At 31.5% G+C, this 18938-nt stretch overlaps 1 protein-coding gene across 1 annotated transcript in view; it reads right to left on the reverse strand.

Moving 5' to 3' along the window:
* The window catches only part of LOC141840607 (uncharacterized), a 58362-nt gene that overhangs the window by 14546 nt on the left and 24878 nt on the right, over positions 1-18938 (reverse strand). Inside the window, exons 4-7 of the mRNA XM_074728649.1 lie at positions 16047-16173; positions 15379-15473; positions 14209-14332; positions 2098-2178 (exon numbers count right to left, since the gene is read on the reverse strand). Coding sequence (XP_074584750.1) covers positions 2098-2178; positions 14209-14332; positions 15379-15473; positions 16047-16173 — 427 coding nt within the window. The remainder of the gene's footprint in view (positions 1-2097; positions 2179-14208; positions 14333-15378; positions 15474-16046; positions 16174-18938) is intronic.

Genomic DNA, 18938 nt, shown 5'->3' on the forward strand with positions numbered 1-18938 from the left:
GCCACCCTAGATCTATATTAACTTCCCTGTACTGGTACATTGTCTATCTTACTGAAATCAGATTCTTTCACATTTTTGGGATATAGGTCACTTGCCAAAAGATTTGTTGTAAACCTCCAAGAAAACTGAGTTTGATCAATTTGATGACATAGACATTTACCATTGGTTTTTGCAGACTCAAGATCTTGTTTGTACTTGCATTGAACACAAAACATTTTTTATTGTAAATATGCATTACAAAAATGAAATTCAAATACATAAGGTGTATTCCCATCCTCTCAAATGGCAAGCACAATATCTACAGCCTCAACTATCTGCAAATTTCCCTAAGCATCAGCCTTTGACTCATTCTATCTCTTTCTAGGTGACTAAATTTGAAGTATTAAGATCCACTAGTGATATGGGTTTGAATAAAAATTTGTGTAGCTAAGATCCTCACCTCAGTTTTTTTTTCTGTCCCTCTTTTTCAGTCATCTAATTTTTTCTACTAATTAGGAGTGTCACTATAAATATATAAACCAAATAAAAAAAAAGTTATCTGATCAAAGTTTACACTATGTCACCATCTAATATTTCCTCATCAACTGAAGCCGGCCCATTGATAATGACATGAAGGCTGTATAATGTTCCCTATCCTTCATCTATATCAAATTTAAGTTACACCAACTCCTCTTAAGATTGATTATGTCAAGAACTCCATATCTTTGTATTGTAGTCTCGTGGCTAGCACATTAATGAAATGTTAAGAACCTAATTATATGGAATGCAGTTGTCTTCAATAACCTAATGCCCCCATTCTTTTATGATGGCTTGCCTCTGATTTACCTTGGAAGTTTCCACAGCCACACGGTATCAGGAATGTTATCCTCAATTTCTAAAAATCAAACTAATTCGTCATATGGCACTTGACAACCTTCAAACATATCAAGACTTTGGATGAGATTTACTCGTTCAATTTCCTTCCATTTGGTCAAGGTTTCCTCTTTTTTTTATGTAAGTTCATTTGCATTTTAGGTTTTTTTAAAACTAAATAAAAAATACAAATAAATATATCATCCTTGATATTAAGAAGTAAATATTCTTGAATGTAAATATATAAGTAATTGCTAAATATATAGATTAAATTAAACTTGACTAATTAAAACATACTACAAAATTATAATTATAAATAAATTTCAAAATAATTTAAATTAAGCTACAGTCAATTTAAAGTGCCCTATGATTATTTCAAATTGATTAATTATATGAGTATTAATAAATTATAATTATACAATAAAAAACTTTTTTTTAGGTAATTAATATTGAACTAATAACACATATCTTTAAAATTAATAATATAACATTCAGAGCACATGCCTGATACTAATTTATTATATATAAATCAATAATTAGTAAGTTAATTTTTACAGCTACAAGTTTAATTAATTTCAAGAAAAGGAATAGGAAATACATCTCTAGAGATAAAAAAAGAAATGATGTGTAAATGAGTGGTTACTTTATGGTTTAAATGTCACACTTAGACCATGCTTGGTATAATATAATTGCAATATGTTTCCACTGACTAAGTTAATTGATTACAACTTAATACTATCAAAGAGAATGTGTGATGAATTCAAGGGATTCAAAGATAATTTTTCCACCCAAGTAAAACTTCATTTACACATCAGTTTTGAACTTCTTTTTTGTTTTTTTACAATTGATATCATTCCAAGCCCAAAAGAAAGGACCAAAAATTCTATTTTCATTCTCTTTCACTTCATTTAGATTTGATACAAATCACATGCATGACACTCATGAACTATTTTCTATAGCTAATTTGGAACTCCCAATATGGGATCAAAAATTTGACCAAAAATTCAATTTTCAACCCAGCATGAGTTATTCAGAACCCCATTATGGGTAATCATTAAAAAAACAAAGAAGAAAATAAGTTTAGTCTTGGCTGGTAGATAACTGAGCAAATTATAATGTGCCCATACAATTTGAGATTTATATCATAAAGGTAGCTGAAAATAGCCACTCAAGATATCAGTTTCTAGATGACATAATTTCTTCACTTATCTCATAAAACAAAATTCTCAAACCTGAGAAACTTACAGGAATTGTATCTAGATCCAAGATATCAAAGTTTGCTTTCTTCTTGATAACCTTGCGCATATGCTGAATTGCCAATTTTACCTATAAAGATGCATTGCACAAGCAAATGAATATTAATGCAAATATAACCATTAAGAACATATAGAACAACATAGTTAATAAACATTCAACAAGTTATTGCATTAAAAATTTCACTTCCATCCTCCTGAGATATTTTCTTATATAAATGAAAAATATGCAACTATAAACAATAAATCCTGCTGAAGAAAGTAACATTCATGTAAAGCAAAACATCAACATTAATGCATTCAAAAGCTACACTTCCATCCGTTCCATAAAAAGGAATATGGATCTATATAAAAAAAAGTACCAGCATAAAATACCCATATTTACTATATAAAAGCTGCACAGTATCATATAAAGGTCCAACAAAGTGTTAATTCTGTGCACACAAGGTTTTAGTTTTTCCTTCCATTTGTTCAATATGGTACATGATGTTCCCTCAAGTCAATCACTTTTTTTCCAGAGCCAATAGAAAAAAAATAGTAATTGATCATTGTCATCATCAAGCCAGCCATGTTTTATAACAATGATATAGAGTCAACGACAAAATTTCTTGCCGCAGCTAGGATTTTCAAATCCTATTTCAAATCGTTAAAAATTAAAATTTGACGACGTCATTTAAATTCTCTATAGTTTGTTATTGGTCTAAGAAAAATAGTTTGAGAATTTTTAAACATTGTTTGACTCGTTTTTTTACGAATAATGAATCTTATCATAAGGTGAAAATTTAAACAGTTTTTAATTAATAACTTTTTCTTTGATTTTCTATGATTTTTAGTGAAAGAATTTTTTTATGGGTGAGCTTCTACTTTCTCTTTGAGGGTTCCATTTTGCTGTTGTGTTAATCGGTATCAGAGTCGAAACCTGGTGGTTCGACCTCGATACAAGTTCCTCCCCCCATTCTCTATCATCCTCAAGCTTCAGTGCAACCAATTCATGACTCTTCCCAAAATTGCTCTCCTTCAATCACCACAAGCAACTTCGATCCACAAATATAAAAAAATTAAAAATTGTGGAGACTAAGAAAGAAAAAAAAATTTTTTAAAAAATTGCTCTCCTTCAACTTTGATATCAATTGTTCACTGCTTCTCTACACCTCCATGAGTTCTCTATTGACTAATAATGTTATAACCATAGTTTAAAATTTCATTCCGTGCCGAGTTAAACATGCAAAATTTATCATTCCGCCCACCGCATGACACTGACACTCCGGGTAGCAACTGGATCGCAAGTGGCAATGCAGAAAAAATTACTTAGATTAACATTAAAATTTTAGGTTACTAATTTCAATCAACTCCTAGCTATAAATAGAATAACCTAAATAGACTTAATCAAACTCTAATACAACTATCCTATTAATTATATGTATATATATATATTTTTTTTAATTTAAAAAATATATAATAAATTTTATTTATTTATTTATCATATAAAAGCATTGCAATCTCGTATTCTTTCTTTTTAAAAAATATATTTTTTTTATTTTTATTTTGTATATTTAGATTATATTTTATATTTTTAATTAATATATTTTATATTTAAAATATTAAAATTATATTGGCGCGGCACAATACAATATCGAAATCATATCATTCCAGTACGAAACTGAAATAAACCATGGCTATAACCGACCCTCTTCCTTCTTGCAGCAAGAAGTAGCCCCTTCAACACTAGATGTGACTGTGTGCAAAGCTCACCTTAGGCGAAGTGCCAAAGAAAAGCCTTGTCACACCTTGCTACTACTTTTGCTCTACATCTGCATTGATCTTTCGTCGTTAAGCCATATCCGTTAAGAATCTCAGTACAGCCCACCTCTGTATGTGTGATCTTCTCATAAATATAATTATTTGGTAATCAGCATATCTATTTCATTGCCTAAGAAGATAGCCTATTGATAGCCTACTTAGTATCAAAATTAATTTTGAAATTTCTAACATGAATGCTTGGATTTCTGCCATTAGGTTTTAATTCCTTGGTTGCAATTTCTATAGCTTCTTCTTCTGCTGATAAAATAGATGATTTCTCTTATACCTGTTGACATTATTTTTCAAGTTTAGGATGAGAAAATTTAACCACTTGTTCTTCAAATATATTAATTTCTTCACCTATAATCTCCTTCACAAGTTTACCCTCGTTTTCATTTTACAACCTTAACCTTAAACACTGCCCTCATCCACAAATCATTCACAGTCACAGACCTTGTTTGGTTTTTTACATTTTTTTTCCATCACTTTTTATTGTGATTTCCATCTCTTCTCATCATCACACATGATTTCTCCATCGCATCCTTTGCACATCTACTATCATCTCCACCTTTCAATGTTTTATTTCATCACCATCATTAATTCTCTATTCACATCCATTCTTGAATCTTAATTCTACATCGCTTTTAGTTTCCTTCTTTTTGTCTAGTTTTACTCTATTTTTTAAAGACAAACTAGAATACTTCTCATATTCCTATTACCAGTTTTCATATCTGGATTCCTTTCTTTAGTCTTCATTATCGGCAATATATCTTTGTTGTTTGGCCTTTATTAACAATTTTCCATGTTTCCTTTTACCAGCCTTCATAGCTACATTCATTTTTGTGATCTTCATCATTGGCAATCTATTGTTTGGCCTTCATTTTACTAGCATTCATATAGTTGGATTTCTTTTACCGGTCTGCATATATTTTTCCCTATTATTTGACTTTCCTTGCCAATTTTTCTCTATCGGTCACAGTATTTCGATAAGTTTTAACTTATAAAAATGTCAAAAGTTGTAGAAATCATAGCTACAGCACAATTAAAAGAGTTTGAGAGGCTCAGATCTCTTATTGGTAACCTTGACAAACCTTCAAATACTTGTTCCTTGGTGTACTCAGGATAAGATTTAGAGAAGATCATTGGAGATGTTAGAAAACTGCATGGGCTCCACTATCTTGAAATAGATCGACTCTACTATCTTGAAATGTAAGGTTATCCCTCAATTCAAAAAGGATACAAGTGTTATCATCATCAAAGAAGTTTTATATGTCTGCGGACATACTTTCAATCAAGGTTCAAATCTTCAAGCACACAGGAGTTTCGGTCTTTGACTAGAATAATAGTGTTTGCATGTTTTGGTATCATACCAACATTTCAATGTATAGTACAGGTGACGGATTGGAGGTTGAAGGAGGAAAGAGGAAGGAGACAAAGTAGAGAAAGGAGAGACATTGTTTGTGCTGAATAATGGTATCAAGTTTTGATAATTTACCATAATGATACGTTTCAACCATTTGCCCGGCACAATATGAAATTTCAAACCATGCTTATCAATGAACAAGTGTCTTCCTTCACACTTTATCTTCAAGGGTGAATTTCATATTAAAAAAATAAGGACAAGGATTTTTTTAATATATCATCACTTCAATGAATAAGTTTATATCAGAGTACATGTCAAATTGTGTTTGAAGATATGCTAAAACCCATGTCTAAACCTATGCAAGAAACCAAGGATTTTTTTAATATATCATCACTTCAATGAATAAGTTTATATCAGAGTACATGTCAAATTGTGTTTGAAGATATGCTAAAACCCATGTCTAAACCTATGCAAGAAACCTAACTCTTGAGAATGTGAGGTGCATACTCAAAAGAAGATGACTATCCCTGACTAATGAAGTCCAAAAATCCAACCCTAATCTTGAGAATGATGAGAATGCATTTGATATCAAGATAGCATTTTTGCATGGAAAACTAGAGGAAGAAATTTCTATGGAGATTGGATTGCACTACGATATAAAAATAATTTGGATGCTCATACTGAATATAAATTGAAGAAAGCCTTATATAGAATTAAACAATCACCACAGGCATGGTTTAGCAAATTGAGTGTGTTATGATTGGTATGGGGAATAACCAAATTCAAGGGGGTCATATATTTCTTCTTCATGAGTTACAACACTCTTTCAAGGGGAGTCACAGCACTCATAATAGTCACAAGAAATGATAATAAGAAGAGACAACTTCTAGGTTAGTGTTTGGAAAAAGAAATTGAAATTAAAGTAATATCAAAGTTGACATCCTTTCTTGAGATTAAGGTGGCTTTTTCTAAGCAAGTAATTTTTATCTCCCAGTAGAAATATGTACAAATCTCCTTAGAGAAATGCAAGCAGCTAACTCAGTATTACAGCATCTCAGAACACTAGGAAAAAGGTTTTCTATTTAAAATAATAGAAATAGAGATTTAGCACTAGAGGCATATACAAATGTTGATTATGTTGGGTCAATGGTTAACAGATGTCAACCACTGGATATTACATATTTTTTTATGGTAACTTCGTGACGTGGAGCAAGAGAATGTGGTAGTACAGTCTAGTACAGAGGCAAAATTCCAAGCAACTCAAGGTATGTATGAACTACTTTAGTTAAAGAAGAAGACTTGATGATCAAGTACGATGGCCCAATAAGACATTATTATGATAATAAGTCTACGATTAGTATAGCTCACAATCCGGTACAACATGATCAAATGAAGCACATTAAAATTGACAAACACTTCATCATGAAGAAACTAGTGAGTGAATTGATTTATAACTCTTGTGTATCTACACATGGACAACTCATAGATATGGTTACTAAAGGATTAAGTAGTTTCGCACTTCAATGTATTGTATCTAAGTTGGGAATGATGAACACCCATTCACCAGCCTGAGAAGAAGTGTGGAGAAATATGTATACCCTTAAAAATTAGACTTGAAGTATTCCATAAATGATATGGCCATGATTTCGTAAATTATGTGACATGATAGCATAGTTAGTTTCCATAAAAAATTTAGTTTTTATAGAAAGTATCATTATCAATCTATAAAAAAGGGTTAAAATCTCATATATTGGATAAGTCTTGAATTAATATAATTTTCAATTTTCGTTAAAGAACATTGGTGATGTTACCCTTTCACTTGCGTTCAATTTGTCTCCTAGATTTTATATTGAAATAGAATATGTCTTAAGGATTTTATCAAGTAGATGTGCATGTGAGTTCATTAGTTGTTTTGGAGTAATTTGGAACATTTGTCAAAGTTTTACAAAGTGATAATGCTAAGAAATACATCCGACACTCATTCTAATTATTCCTTTAAAGTAAGGGTATCCTTCATCAATCTTTAAGTCACATATTCCTCAACAAAAAAAATATAGCCGAATGAAACAACAAGCTTCTAGTTGAGACTACCTGAATACTCCTATTACACATGCATGTTCCCCTTTTCCTTACTAGTTATCCTATTAACTATATGTCATTGTTCACTCTCCATAGATTCCTTATAAAATTCTCATTCTAAAGAAGGCTACGTACTTTATTCAATTGAGAATATTTGACTGCACTTGTTTTGTTCATCAATAGTCCCCGAGATATAACATCTCCAATCAAGTTGAGCCCTTATGTTGACTGATGTGAATTTTTTAAGACTACTTTTTTCTCCACGTTATCTCTGTCAACTCATGTAGAGGATGTTCTTTTTATTCCTACATCATTATCTCTATGGATATTTCAACATTTTCAATTGTTAAGGCTCTATCATCACCTACTTTATGGGTATATAGCCAAAGATGGCATAGTGAACATACTCCAGCACCTCATCCAAACTTTGTCGTACCTTTATCACTTGCTATTGACTGCGACCCCCTCTGATTTAGATCTTATCATCACTCTCACAAAACTACTCATAATTTATTTTGCATTCTCTCTTTAATTTATTATCCTATGCCTAGCCACTCTAGCTTTCTGCCTATCCTCAAAATTTATTCTTAGTAATGTCTTACAAGTTCTACCATGAAGCATGTTATTTGTCGATGGCATTGTTTTGGTTGATAGAACAAATAATAGAGTAAATGTTAAGCTCGAATTTTGGTGGGAGACATTGAAAGTTAGAGGTTTTAGGCTTAATAAAGATAAAATATATAGATTTTAAGTTTAGTAATACTAGACATAGCAAGACAAATGCTGAATTATCTATGATCTTTTTTGTAAAAAGATGAAGGGATTGATAATGATTCTTTGCATAAGATATAAACACGATACTTGAAATGGAGAAAGGTATTAAGTGTTTTTGTGATCATAAAATATATCTAAAGCTTAAAGGAAAAAGTTTTATAAAATAACGATTAGACCTGCTATGTTAGACGGGACTAAATGTTGAACTATGAAGTGAGTACACGAGTAGAAGATGAGAATTGCAAAGATAAGGACGTTAAGGTTGATGTGGGAACATACAAGGATGGATAGGATAAGAAATGTGATCATTAAAGAGAAAGTCGAGATTGCACCTATTGAGGAAAAACTCCAAAAGACAAAAAAAGGTATAAACATGAACTTAGACGGCCAATAAATGCATCAGTTAGGCGATATGAGACTATAACAAATATGCACATTAATCAAAGAAGAGAGAAATTAAAGAAGGCTTGGTTAGCAACAATAAAATATGATAAAATTTATTTAAATATAGATGAGAATATAGTAATTATTCAAGCTTAATAGCATAAGACGATCTATATAGCCGACCCTATTTAGTAGGGAAAAAAGCTTAGTTGTTATTGTTGTTGCAATGTCTTAGAGGCTCTCTCGATCTTGATTTGAGAACACTATGGTTGATGAAGTGAATGCACTTCATTCCATCACTTAGAAATTAATACCCCTTCCCCTTCAGAAATCAACTCTAGGGTACTAATGGATCTTCATAGGTAAGTGTACCTTAAATGGTTCTATAGATTGCCTCAAATCTCATTTGGTGGCAAAAGGGCACATAGATTTATGTAGTTGATTATCTAGATCACTTTCTCCAATGGCCAAAATAAGTTCAATTTGTATGTTCATATCCTTAGCAACTTTCCACTAGCCATTTCATTGACATTTATGGTGATCATTTGACAGTTTATATGACCACTAGATTTGTTGCTCATGGGGAGACTAACCTTGCCTATAAACTAAAGGCATCACTGTAAAAACTGAAACCAAATCTATGGTTTGAAATGTTTAACTCATCTCTCCTTCAGAATGGCATTAAAAAAGTGTTAGAGACCATCCATTCTTTTACTTTGTCTCTTAATCAAAGAAGTGTATCATTGTGATTATTGATTGTGTATATACAAAACATTATCATTACTCGTGTTGACACTGGTGGAATTACACAACTAAATGATTATCTTCATTTGCAATTCCCAAACTAAGGATATGTGGATCCTCAAATTCAAAAGGAGAAATCTACATTTAACAATTGATGTACTAGATAATGCTTGAGGAGATTGACATATTGAAGTACTGACATGTTGGAGGCCAAACCAATAATTCTAATATAAGATTTGTACAAAGATAGAGGATGTATTGGCTAATTTAAGGAAATACAGAACATTGAGAAAAAATAAATTTTGACACCTCTTTATTAGTGTGATCAGTCAATTTATGGAGAATCTATGTTCTCGTCATTGGAAAGCAACTATATGAATTCTCCATTATCTTAAGAGTGCTCTAGAAAAAAAAAAAAAGTCTTTTGTTGCATGACCAATATTATTGCAAGACTGTAGGATACTCAGATGTAGACTTGGTAGGATCTCTCACAGAGAGAAATTTTATTTCTAATTCTAATTATTGTGTTCGGAGGTAAAATTATCCAGGAAGAGCAAGAAGGACAAATTGTAGCAAGATTGAATTCAAAGAAACAATATAGCTAACTCAAGTAATTGAAGTAATGGTCTCAGTATCTTGCGAATTTGTTTGAGTAAAACAACTTTATAATTGAGGTAGGATATAATCTATTGAGATTACCACTTTCTTTATCAGTTCTAATGATCAATTAGCAAATTTATATACTAAATACTTAAAAGGACCTAGGATTAATATCTTTATAACAAGTTAGGTTTTTATAGTATATTCAAGCCAATTTCAAGATCCATGTGTAATATAACTCTATGCAAGGTACTAATGATCAATTAGCAAATTTATATACTAAATAGTTAAAAGGACCTAGGATTAATATCTTTATAACAAGTTAGGTTTCTATAGTATATTCAAGCCAATTTCGAGATCAATGTGTAATTATATAACTCTATGCAAGGCATAAGATTTCGAACCGTGCCGATCAACATGAACTAAACGTATCATTCCGCACACCAACTTACATAGCATTAAGCCCATAACCCCAAGGTCGCAGAGGCCTCGCGAAGTCCCTATGGTCGTAGTTTTTTTCCCTTTCTTCTTTTTTCCTTTTTTACCCTTGTTTCATTTTTTTTATTATTTTTGCAAATAATTCTTTTTGTGTCTATTAATTTATTTTTTCTATTAATTTTTTTTCCTTCATCCATTCATGAAAGAAAAAATATATAACTTTTTTCCTCTATCCATATGATTAATTCATCCGTCCAAGAGAAAAAAAACTCTTTAAGGATGAAAGATACATATAGTAGGAAAGATAAAAATATATAATATAATTTCTAACCCTATAAAATATACTACTACTAAAAAAGGGCAACTCGATGCACGAAGCTCCTGTCAATGTATGATCCTGAAAAAAAGTTTAACCACATTAGATCTATTGTATGTAGTTTTACCTTACATTACACAAGATTATTTCAACAACTCAAACCCATGACCACAAGATCACACAACAGCAATTTTATTGTTGTGTCAAAGCTCCCGTTTATAAAATATACTACTACTAAGAAAAGGGGAAGCCAGGTGCATAAAGCTCCCGCCGATGCAGGGTGGCGGGGAAGGGTCGGACCATATTGGTCTATTGTACGCAACTTAATCTTACATTGCAACATATTTCCGCAACTCAAACTCACAGTAGTAACTTTACCATTGCGTCAAGGACCCTCTTTATAAAATATACTACTAATGAATTAAATCATTTTATATATAAATTTAGTTTAATTTTAAATTGATCGAAGTAAATTCATATTAAATCTAATTTAAACCTACTTAATATGTCATATTTACTTAGTGAACTAAGTTAACCTTAAATCGACTTTTACTCAATAAGTATCAAATATTTTATAAAATAAAATCAAATCTAGCTTAATAGCAAGCATCTATAACAATCAAATATTAATAAACATATTTTTATATTTAAAAAGTACCAAAACCGTATCGGAATGGCATGATATGGTACTGGAATAGTATTGCTCTGGTCATAAATCGAAAATCCTGCATGACTCAACATTTTAAATCTTAACTCTACGATGGTGTTCTTGTAATACCATGATCTCAAATCTCATATCGTGCTTAGCAAAACAGTAATGTATGGTTCTAGTAAATTATCAAAATTCAATATCACTTGACATAAACAATGTCTCCTACATATGTTTTATCTCTTTCCTCCTTCAACCTCCAATCCATCACTGACATCATGTATCGAAATGTCAACACCATATAGAAATAGTGTCATTTTAATTAAAGACCAAAACTTCGTTATGACTGGAATTTTAAACCTTATATAATACCATTATCAATAATATCTATGTAAGGTAGCAGAAGAATACCTAGAGTTAATTAAAAATAATCCACCAATCCTAGTTTAGGATTCTATGATTTGTAAAATAATTAGATTTGAGCCTGAGCCTCTTGGGCTTTACTTATACTCTCTTGACTTAATCTTCATCCCTCACAATGCTAAGATGTCTTGGTTCATGCTCTCTCATCTTATCCCTCTCTCTAAAACTCTACTTGAAGCTATTCAATGTTCTATCTCTTGAATGTGAAATATGTTAGATAAACATAGTAGGCCCTTCTTAAAGAGCATTTAAGGTCCTTCTCTAACAACACTCAAAAGTGTGCTTTTTTACACCTTTACATTTAGTTAATTTGGATGTTTAAAGTTTAAGTTGACTCAATTTTACTTTTAGTTTCAGATTTTTATTACCTTCACCAATTATTTTCAAATGATTAAACGTTTTCTAGTGAAACTTCTTCAATCTTTTCAATTTTTATGCTAAAATTAAAAATCAATTCCAATCTCTATTAAATTTTTATGCAATGACAATACTAGAGTATATTTTCAATCATTGCAATACTAGAGTATATTTTCAATCATTTTTTATCGAGTAGTAGTAGTGTTCTTAATGTCATAACCATTGGATAGCAGCTACAAGGATTGTATAATACCTTAAGAGTGCTCTGGGGAAAGTTATTCATGATCAAATAGCGGGGTCCTTGAATAAAGTGGGGTCCTCGAGTAGGTAGGTTCTCTTATAAATAAAAGATATACATTTAGCTATTATCCACTTAGAAGGTAACCTTATTTCTTAGAGGAATAAGAAACTATAGCTATATTAAATGCAGAAGCAGAATCATGTCTTCACCTACATGTGAGCTCAGCTAGGTTAAACAACTAATGATCAAACTAGAATATGCCTCTGCAAAGCTAATAAAATTATATCATGGCAATCTATTATGCATGTAACTTTAAAATTTAATAAAATAAAGCTTATAGAAATTGATTGTCACTTATCAGACAGAAAGTGCAATTAAATGAGATCATCACTTTATTATTTAACATGCCCACTGTTTAATTAATGGACTTATAAACTAAATATCAAAAATAACTTGAGATTAGTAAATTTGTAACAAGTTAAATTTTTATAATATATTCAAACAAAGGTTTAAAATCTCGTCCCGTGCTAAGGTTTCATTTTCAAACTAGAATGTACATTTTCGGTATCGTATCGTGCTGCGCCGATATAATTTCAATATTTTCTAATATAAAATATATTATTAAAAATAAAAAATTAACTTAAATATTTAAAAAACTAAAAAATGAAAAAATATAAAATATAAAATATAAAAATTAATTAATTTTATTATATATTTTTAGACTTAAAATAAATAATGTATATATATATATATTAAATTAATATGATAGTTATATTAGGATTTAATAAATTCTATTTAAATTATCTCAACTATAGTCGGGAGTTAATTGAAATTATTAATCAAAGTTTTAATTAAACTCGTGCACGCCAGCCTCGCGACCCACGACCCAACAGCGTGCGATCCCTCCAGCATGGTCATTGGGGTCGGGCGAGCCCTCCAGAGTTGTCGTCCATTCTGGCACGACTGCCGAGGTCGCACGACCTTCCGGCATGGCTAGAGGGGTCACGCGACCCTTTTGGTATGGCTGGGGCGTAGCCGAAGGGGTCATGTGACTCTTCCGACACTGCTGTCGGGTGCTGATCCATGCCGGTCCCATGTCGAAATGGTAAAGACCATGAGTATCAGGCAGAACGGCTTAGTATTTTAATCCTTGATTCAAACTACCTTGAGAGGAATGTTAAGGATGTTATGAACCAATCGATGAATAGATAATTACAAGATATAATTATAAAAGCCTGGAAGAGTTGAATGTATATGTAACATTTAGAAATTGACTACCTAGGTATAGGGTGAAAGAAGTCCCCTTTACAAAAATGAATATAATTAGTGAATATCCTCCATCTTTACATATGCAAGGGCAATTGATGCACTCATTAATTAGGAAATTTTAAATTCCACTTTTAAATTTTAAGAACTTGTAAGATTTCATTTTGTTAATTGTATTAAACTAAGTTTAAATCTTGTTTAGACAAAGAAGTATTTGATTATAAAATTTGTGAGAGAAATAAATTATTTGCTTCCAATTTAGGTCATTGTTGGAGTCTTCAAAGGAGATCCCAATCTATCATGTTTACTCATCTTCCATTTAATAAAATATGGTTTTGAGTTTAGGTTTTCTTCCTAGTGTTGCATCAACAACTAGAGTACAAGGACCATTGAAAGTAGGTCTTTACCTCGATCAAATATATCATTTTATGACTCATAAACATGGATATTCTCATCTAATAATCTGTAATGCATAACTTGACATCGACTAGGATATCTTCATATATTTCACTAAAAAATGTTATGCATAAAAAAAGGAAATGCATATCAAAAAGGCACCAATAAACAGACAGATATAGGCCATAGCAACAAAATGGTGCACCAAGAACAATACAAAAAAATTTCCAGAAACATCCATGATGAGCAGTACAAAGATTAAAAGATACACACAGTGAATTTGGGTATTGGATACTTGTATGTATCAACAAGTTCCATCATCAGATCCACCAAATTAGAAAAAGGGCTATCAAGAACCATTCCTGCAATGGATGGGTCTTCAGCTCCATACATCAAGCTGTCGAAAGAAGTATATTATCTGTAGTAAATATTCAAAACAAACAAAAAAATACACGACACAAAGTGTTCCAACATGAAGCACTTCAATCAATAGGCACTATTCGATGGAGTTTAAAATTTTATAAATTTAAATATTATGCAGTAGGATTGACAGAATCAATGGTCTTTACAAGCATAGCAATTTGGACACATTTTTTGCACATACTCCACATTTGTTTATGGAAATTCACCATTACACTACATTACAAATGAATATTGTTTAAATTTTTGACATCATGGATGTTCAATCAAGTATAAATAAATGAGACACCAGCACCTGCAAGAAACTCAGGTTAAATTAAGAATATCCATGTTTTAGGACATGTACCTGTTAATTTACTCTGATATTACAAAATAAACAGTATAGATTATCCATCTGCAAACAATTTCAGATTTTTTGATGAGTGATCATTTAATTCAAATTGTCATCCATATACCTCCGAGATTTGGCTCAAGAAACTCATATGTTAGTTCCAAATTTTAGTTCTTCTTTGTTGAATAATAAGTTTAAGTTGGAAGATGTTGATTGTGTACACATTAAGGTAACTAGCAAGATAAAACATGATTCTAGGTTTGAAGATAGAACATGATTCTAGGTTTGAAATACACGAATACTAGTAATGATTTAAGAGTAATCCATACAGCTATTTGTTTACTAAAACAGCTTCACAATTTTCTGTTTCCTATTTTCATGTTCTAGAAAATAAAATTTTTAAAAATTAAAATAAAAAAAGAGCATTTTTATTTTTTAGATGGGAGATAATTGATCTTCCCCAAAGAAAGAAACAAAATATTATTATCAAAAGTAATGGAAAATGAACACTTATCTATGGAAACAAAACTTAATTACAAGAAGAAAGTGCAATAAGACAGTAGTTGTGAAATAATTTTCTAGCCAAACTATAAAACTGCAACTATTTCAAGTCTTCCAAATAAGAAATTAGTTTATTCTTAAATATTTAGAAGTATTACATCATAGCTCAAAGTGAAAAAAAAAAAACAAACCTGGTAACTGCACCCATTGAGCGTCCCCATAAACCAATACAAGAAACATTTCCATCAGTCCTCAAATAATCCACCACAGCCTTGAGATCATCTTTCTGGAAGTAAATTCCACACATTTCTTCCATTAGGCCAGACTAATGAACAGACCTATGCTATCTCAATTCCAGTAAAGCTATTTAATACATTAAATCTAATAGCTGAAAAGGGATGGAAATAATATCGAATTTTGCTCATCCTAAACATCTATGGCTCTCTTACACTTCCTTCAACTTCAAGGTGATGAAATACAAAAATCTTTGCACATACAAGTAGGTCCTCCATGCAGAATTGCACATTATAGATTTATCAAAGTGAATACCAACTGAAAAAGTCATCATATGACAAAAAAAAAATCAAGAGCCATTAAGTAGAGATTCAAAATTGTCCAAATTTTCAATAGTAAAAACATTCAATGACTAGAAAACCTACTCAAATCAAAATTGACATAAGTTACCACAATGGCTCTTTTGTAGATCTAGAAAATGTCATATCTAAGCATGGAGAAGGTGAATGGCCAAGAAAACCAGAAACTAGAAACTTAGACTGTTTGTTTGCAATAACCTTCTTATTTTTCCTTTTAGGGTGGTTTGATTAAATTAATTGTTGATATTCTGTGTCTTAGAACTTACTTCATTCCATCCTAGTGTGACATGTTCACCTTCAGAGAGTCCAGACCCTGAAAAGTCGAGTGTAAACACAGAGATGTTTGATGGAAGCAAAACAATAGCAGCTTCACTAGCATCAGCTCTGCAACCACTGTTGCAAGCAAAATTGCAATATGTAAGAACATTTATAACATTGACGAGTCTACAATAGAATACAAAAGGAAGTAAAATATTATAATATATATATATATATATGTATATACATTTACATACTGACAAAAGACATTGGATCCTTTGATTACTGAACCAACTGGGGTGTCAGCAAAATCTCCCCAATGAAAACTTTCAACTCGAAAATTTTTGGGAAATTACAGTTTAGTCATCTAGTTTATTGTGGGAGAAAAGTTCAGTTTTCACTTTTCCATCAGTGTTTCACCTTCCAGTTTGCCCATTAGTCATCTATAATTTATCATGTCGACAAATTAGTAGTCTCTAAATGGTCTGAGCTACTTCAACAATACTATTATCCCTACCCGAATTTCAAAGAGTTCAAGTTACAATTTGTCTTTCTATATTAGGTACTAATGCTCCATTCCAATTCTCAACCTCAATTTCAGATTTTACAAAAAAACCAAAAACTTTACCACAGCTTTAGATTTTTAATGTAAGCACTTAGCTATATGATCTAACATAGAGTCCAGATTACATGTATAGTCTGCAAAAAATTGAAGATAACAAATATCTTGTAGCATGACACAGGATAAAAGATGTAAACAGTTCAGTCAAACTATAAATTTAAGTTAAAAGTGTTAAGATTTATAAGAGTTTATTTAGGTAAGTGCCTCTTCAGGAAATTGTCCTTATAAGAAGTCTCCAAGTTGGAAATGATTTAGGATTGTAGCAAAGTTTTGGTAAAAATTTTAATTTGGTTTGTAATTTAGTTTATTTCCTACTTTACTGAGTCTTTTTAGGCATAGGATTACCTTTTTACGTGAATAATTTTTACTTTATTTCTAATTGTATTCCAATTGGTCTTTAAAAGAAACCACATTTCCCTCATATTAAAATCTTATTGTAGGTTTTTATTCTGTGCAAAATCGTTTATTTTTTTAAGAGAGATTGATTACCATTCATGTTGCCTCTAGTTGTATGTGTTAGTTTGATCCACTCCATGTTGCATCACACATAGTCATAGCAATAGTGGTCAGTAGTCTGGTTACTTGGTGGAGCAAAGGGGATAAGATAAAGAGAAACAACAAAGCAGGGTGGGACAACATAGGATATTGTTGCACTACCACAGCAGGTCATGTGTGTATGCCCCTCACTTGTTTCACCTAAGATTGAAAATCCTAATTTCGGTATTTGATTAAAATGATATTTTTCAGTATCATGTAAAAACATTCTACTTTATTTATGGTGTCGGTGGCAAATTGGAGGTGAAAGAAGGAAAAAGATGAAGAAAAAATAAGGCAATTATATCTTTATCTTCGGTCTTTGTGTTCTATCTACAATGGTAAAGTTTTGACATTATGTTCTATGGATACAAGCTGCAAAAAATTGCATAGTCTCTGTTCATTTAGTCGTGTAGCATGCCAAGAGGTGTCAAGTGTTGATATAATATGATATTCATCAATATAATTGACACAATGGCACAGAAGAGGTTGTCTGTGCCGAGTAGTATCGCTATTCAATAATTTATTGGAACCATATATTTCAATCATATTGCCTAGTATGGTATGAGATTTCTAACCATGGTTTCACCAATTTACTTCCCTTTTATGTTTCTTCCACCAAACAATAAAGAGTCTAAACACCAAGGAGCCCTCTTTGTAACGAGCATTTCAGATTGTGAACCAATTGAACAGATTAAACAACCCTTTAAATGTGCTAGACATGGCAACTAATATTTATCGCTAATAAAAACCATTTCTTAAAAACCTAGATCACCTTCTTTGGAAAAAGGTCCTATGTGCAAGGAGAAGCAAAACAAAAGGCAAGAAGAAAACTTTCAAGCTAAACAAAAAAGTTCTACTTTTTTAGGCTTATTGTGACTTTGACCTTGTTTATTTTAAAATTAGGCTTACTGTGACTCGACCTTGTTTATTTTAAAATTCTCCAACGAACTCTTTGAGACAATATAATATAGAAGATAAAAACAACAGAGCCAAGGTCCTCTAATGCTTCTAGCATGGCAGTCCTACATTTGGTCAATGCACTAAAGGCTCATGTTGAAGATCCAACGTATGAGTTAAAGAACCAAGCATCCCTCCATGAATTGGCATATATGAATGTGCTCCGCAATCAATGCACTACTCGAGCAATAGTGGATTATAGTGTCATATACATCTTGATTGTAGTTGGTGAGGAAAATAGTGTAGTCATGTCATCCCTTAACATATTGTGCATGATGGGAGGTCAAGCACTCCCGGGGCTACGATGCAATGGCAAGACGCTTCCATAGTTAATCAGACATCCACGGATCAATTCCTAGCTACGGCGCACTGCAGATTAATTTCCTCCCGTGGGAAGACAGCCAAGGAACTCTAACTGCGGAGCGATGCGCCATTCATGCTTCCTAATTTACCAGTGTTATAAATGGTGATAGACGATGGCGGGGCAATCAGTGACCGCCTACCGCCTCGGCCACCTAAGAGGTGCCTAGGTGGTTGAATTTTTTTTACTATTTTTTATACATAATATTATAAATAGTTATCATTCTTTATGTAATATATGTAATTAAATAATGTTTATGCAAAAATAAGCTTCAAACAATACAATACAATTTATATAAAGTACAAATAAATAAATAAATACAACTAACAAGATAATTAATCTTCACCGTATTAATACTAAAAAAGTAATATCATTACTTTTACCAAGAGCCTAAGTGTAAAATTCAAAGTTTCAATCTAACAT

Source organism: Curcuma longa, chromosome 1, assembly GCF_044706935.1.
Source record: "Curcuma longa cultivar G26 ecotype Majalengka, Jawa Barat chromosome 1, ITB_CL_G26_1.1, whole genome shotgun sequence".
Classification (NCBI taxonomy): Eukaryota; Viridiplantae; Streptophyta; class Magnoliopsida; order Zingiberales; family Zingiberaceae; genus Curcuma; species Curcuma longa.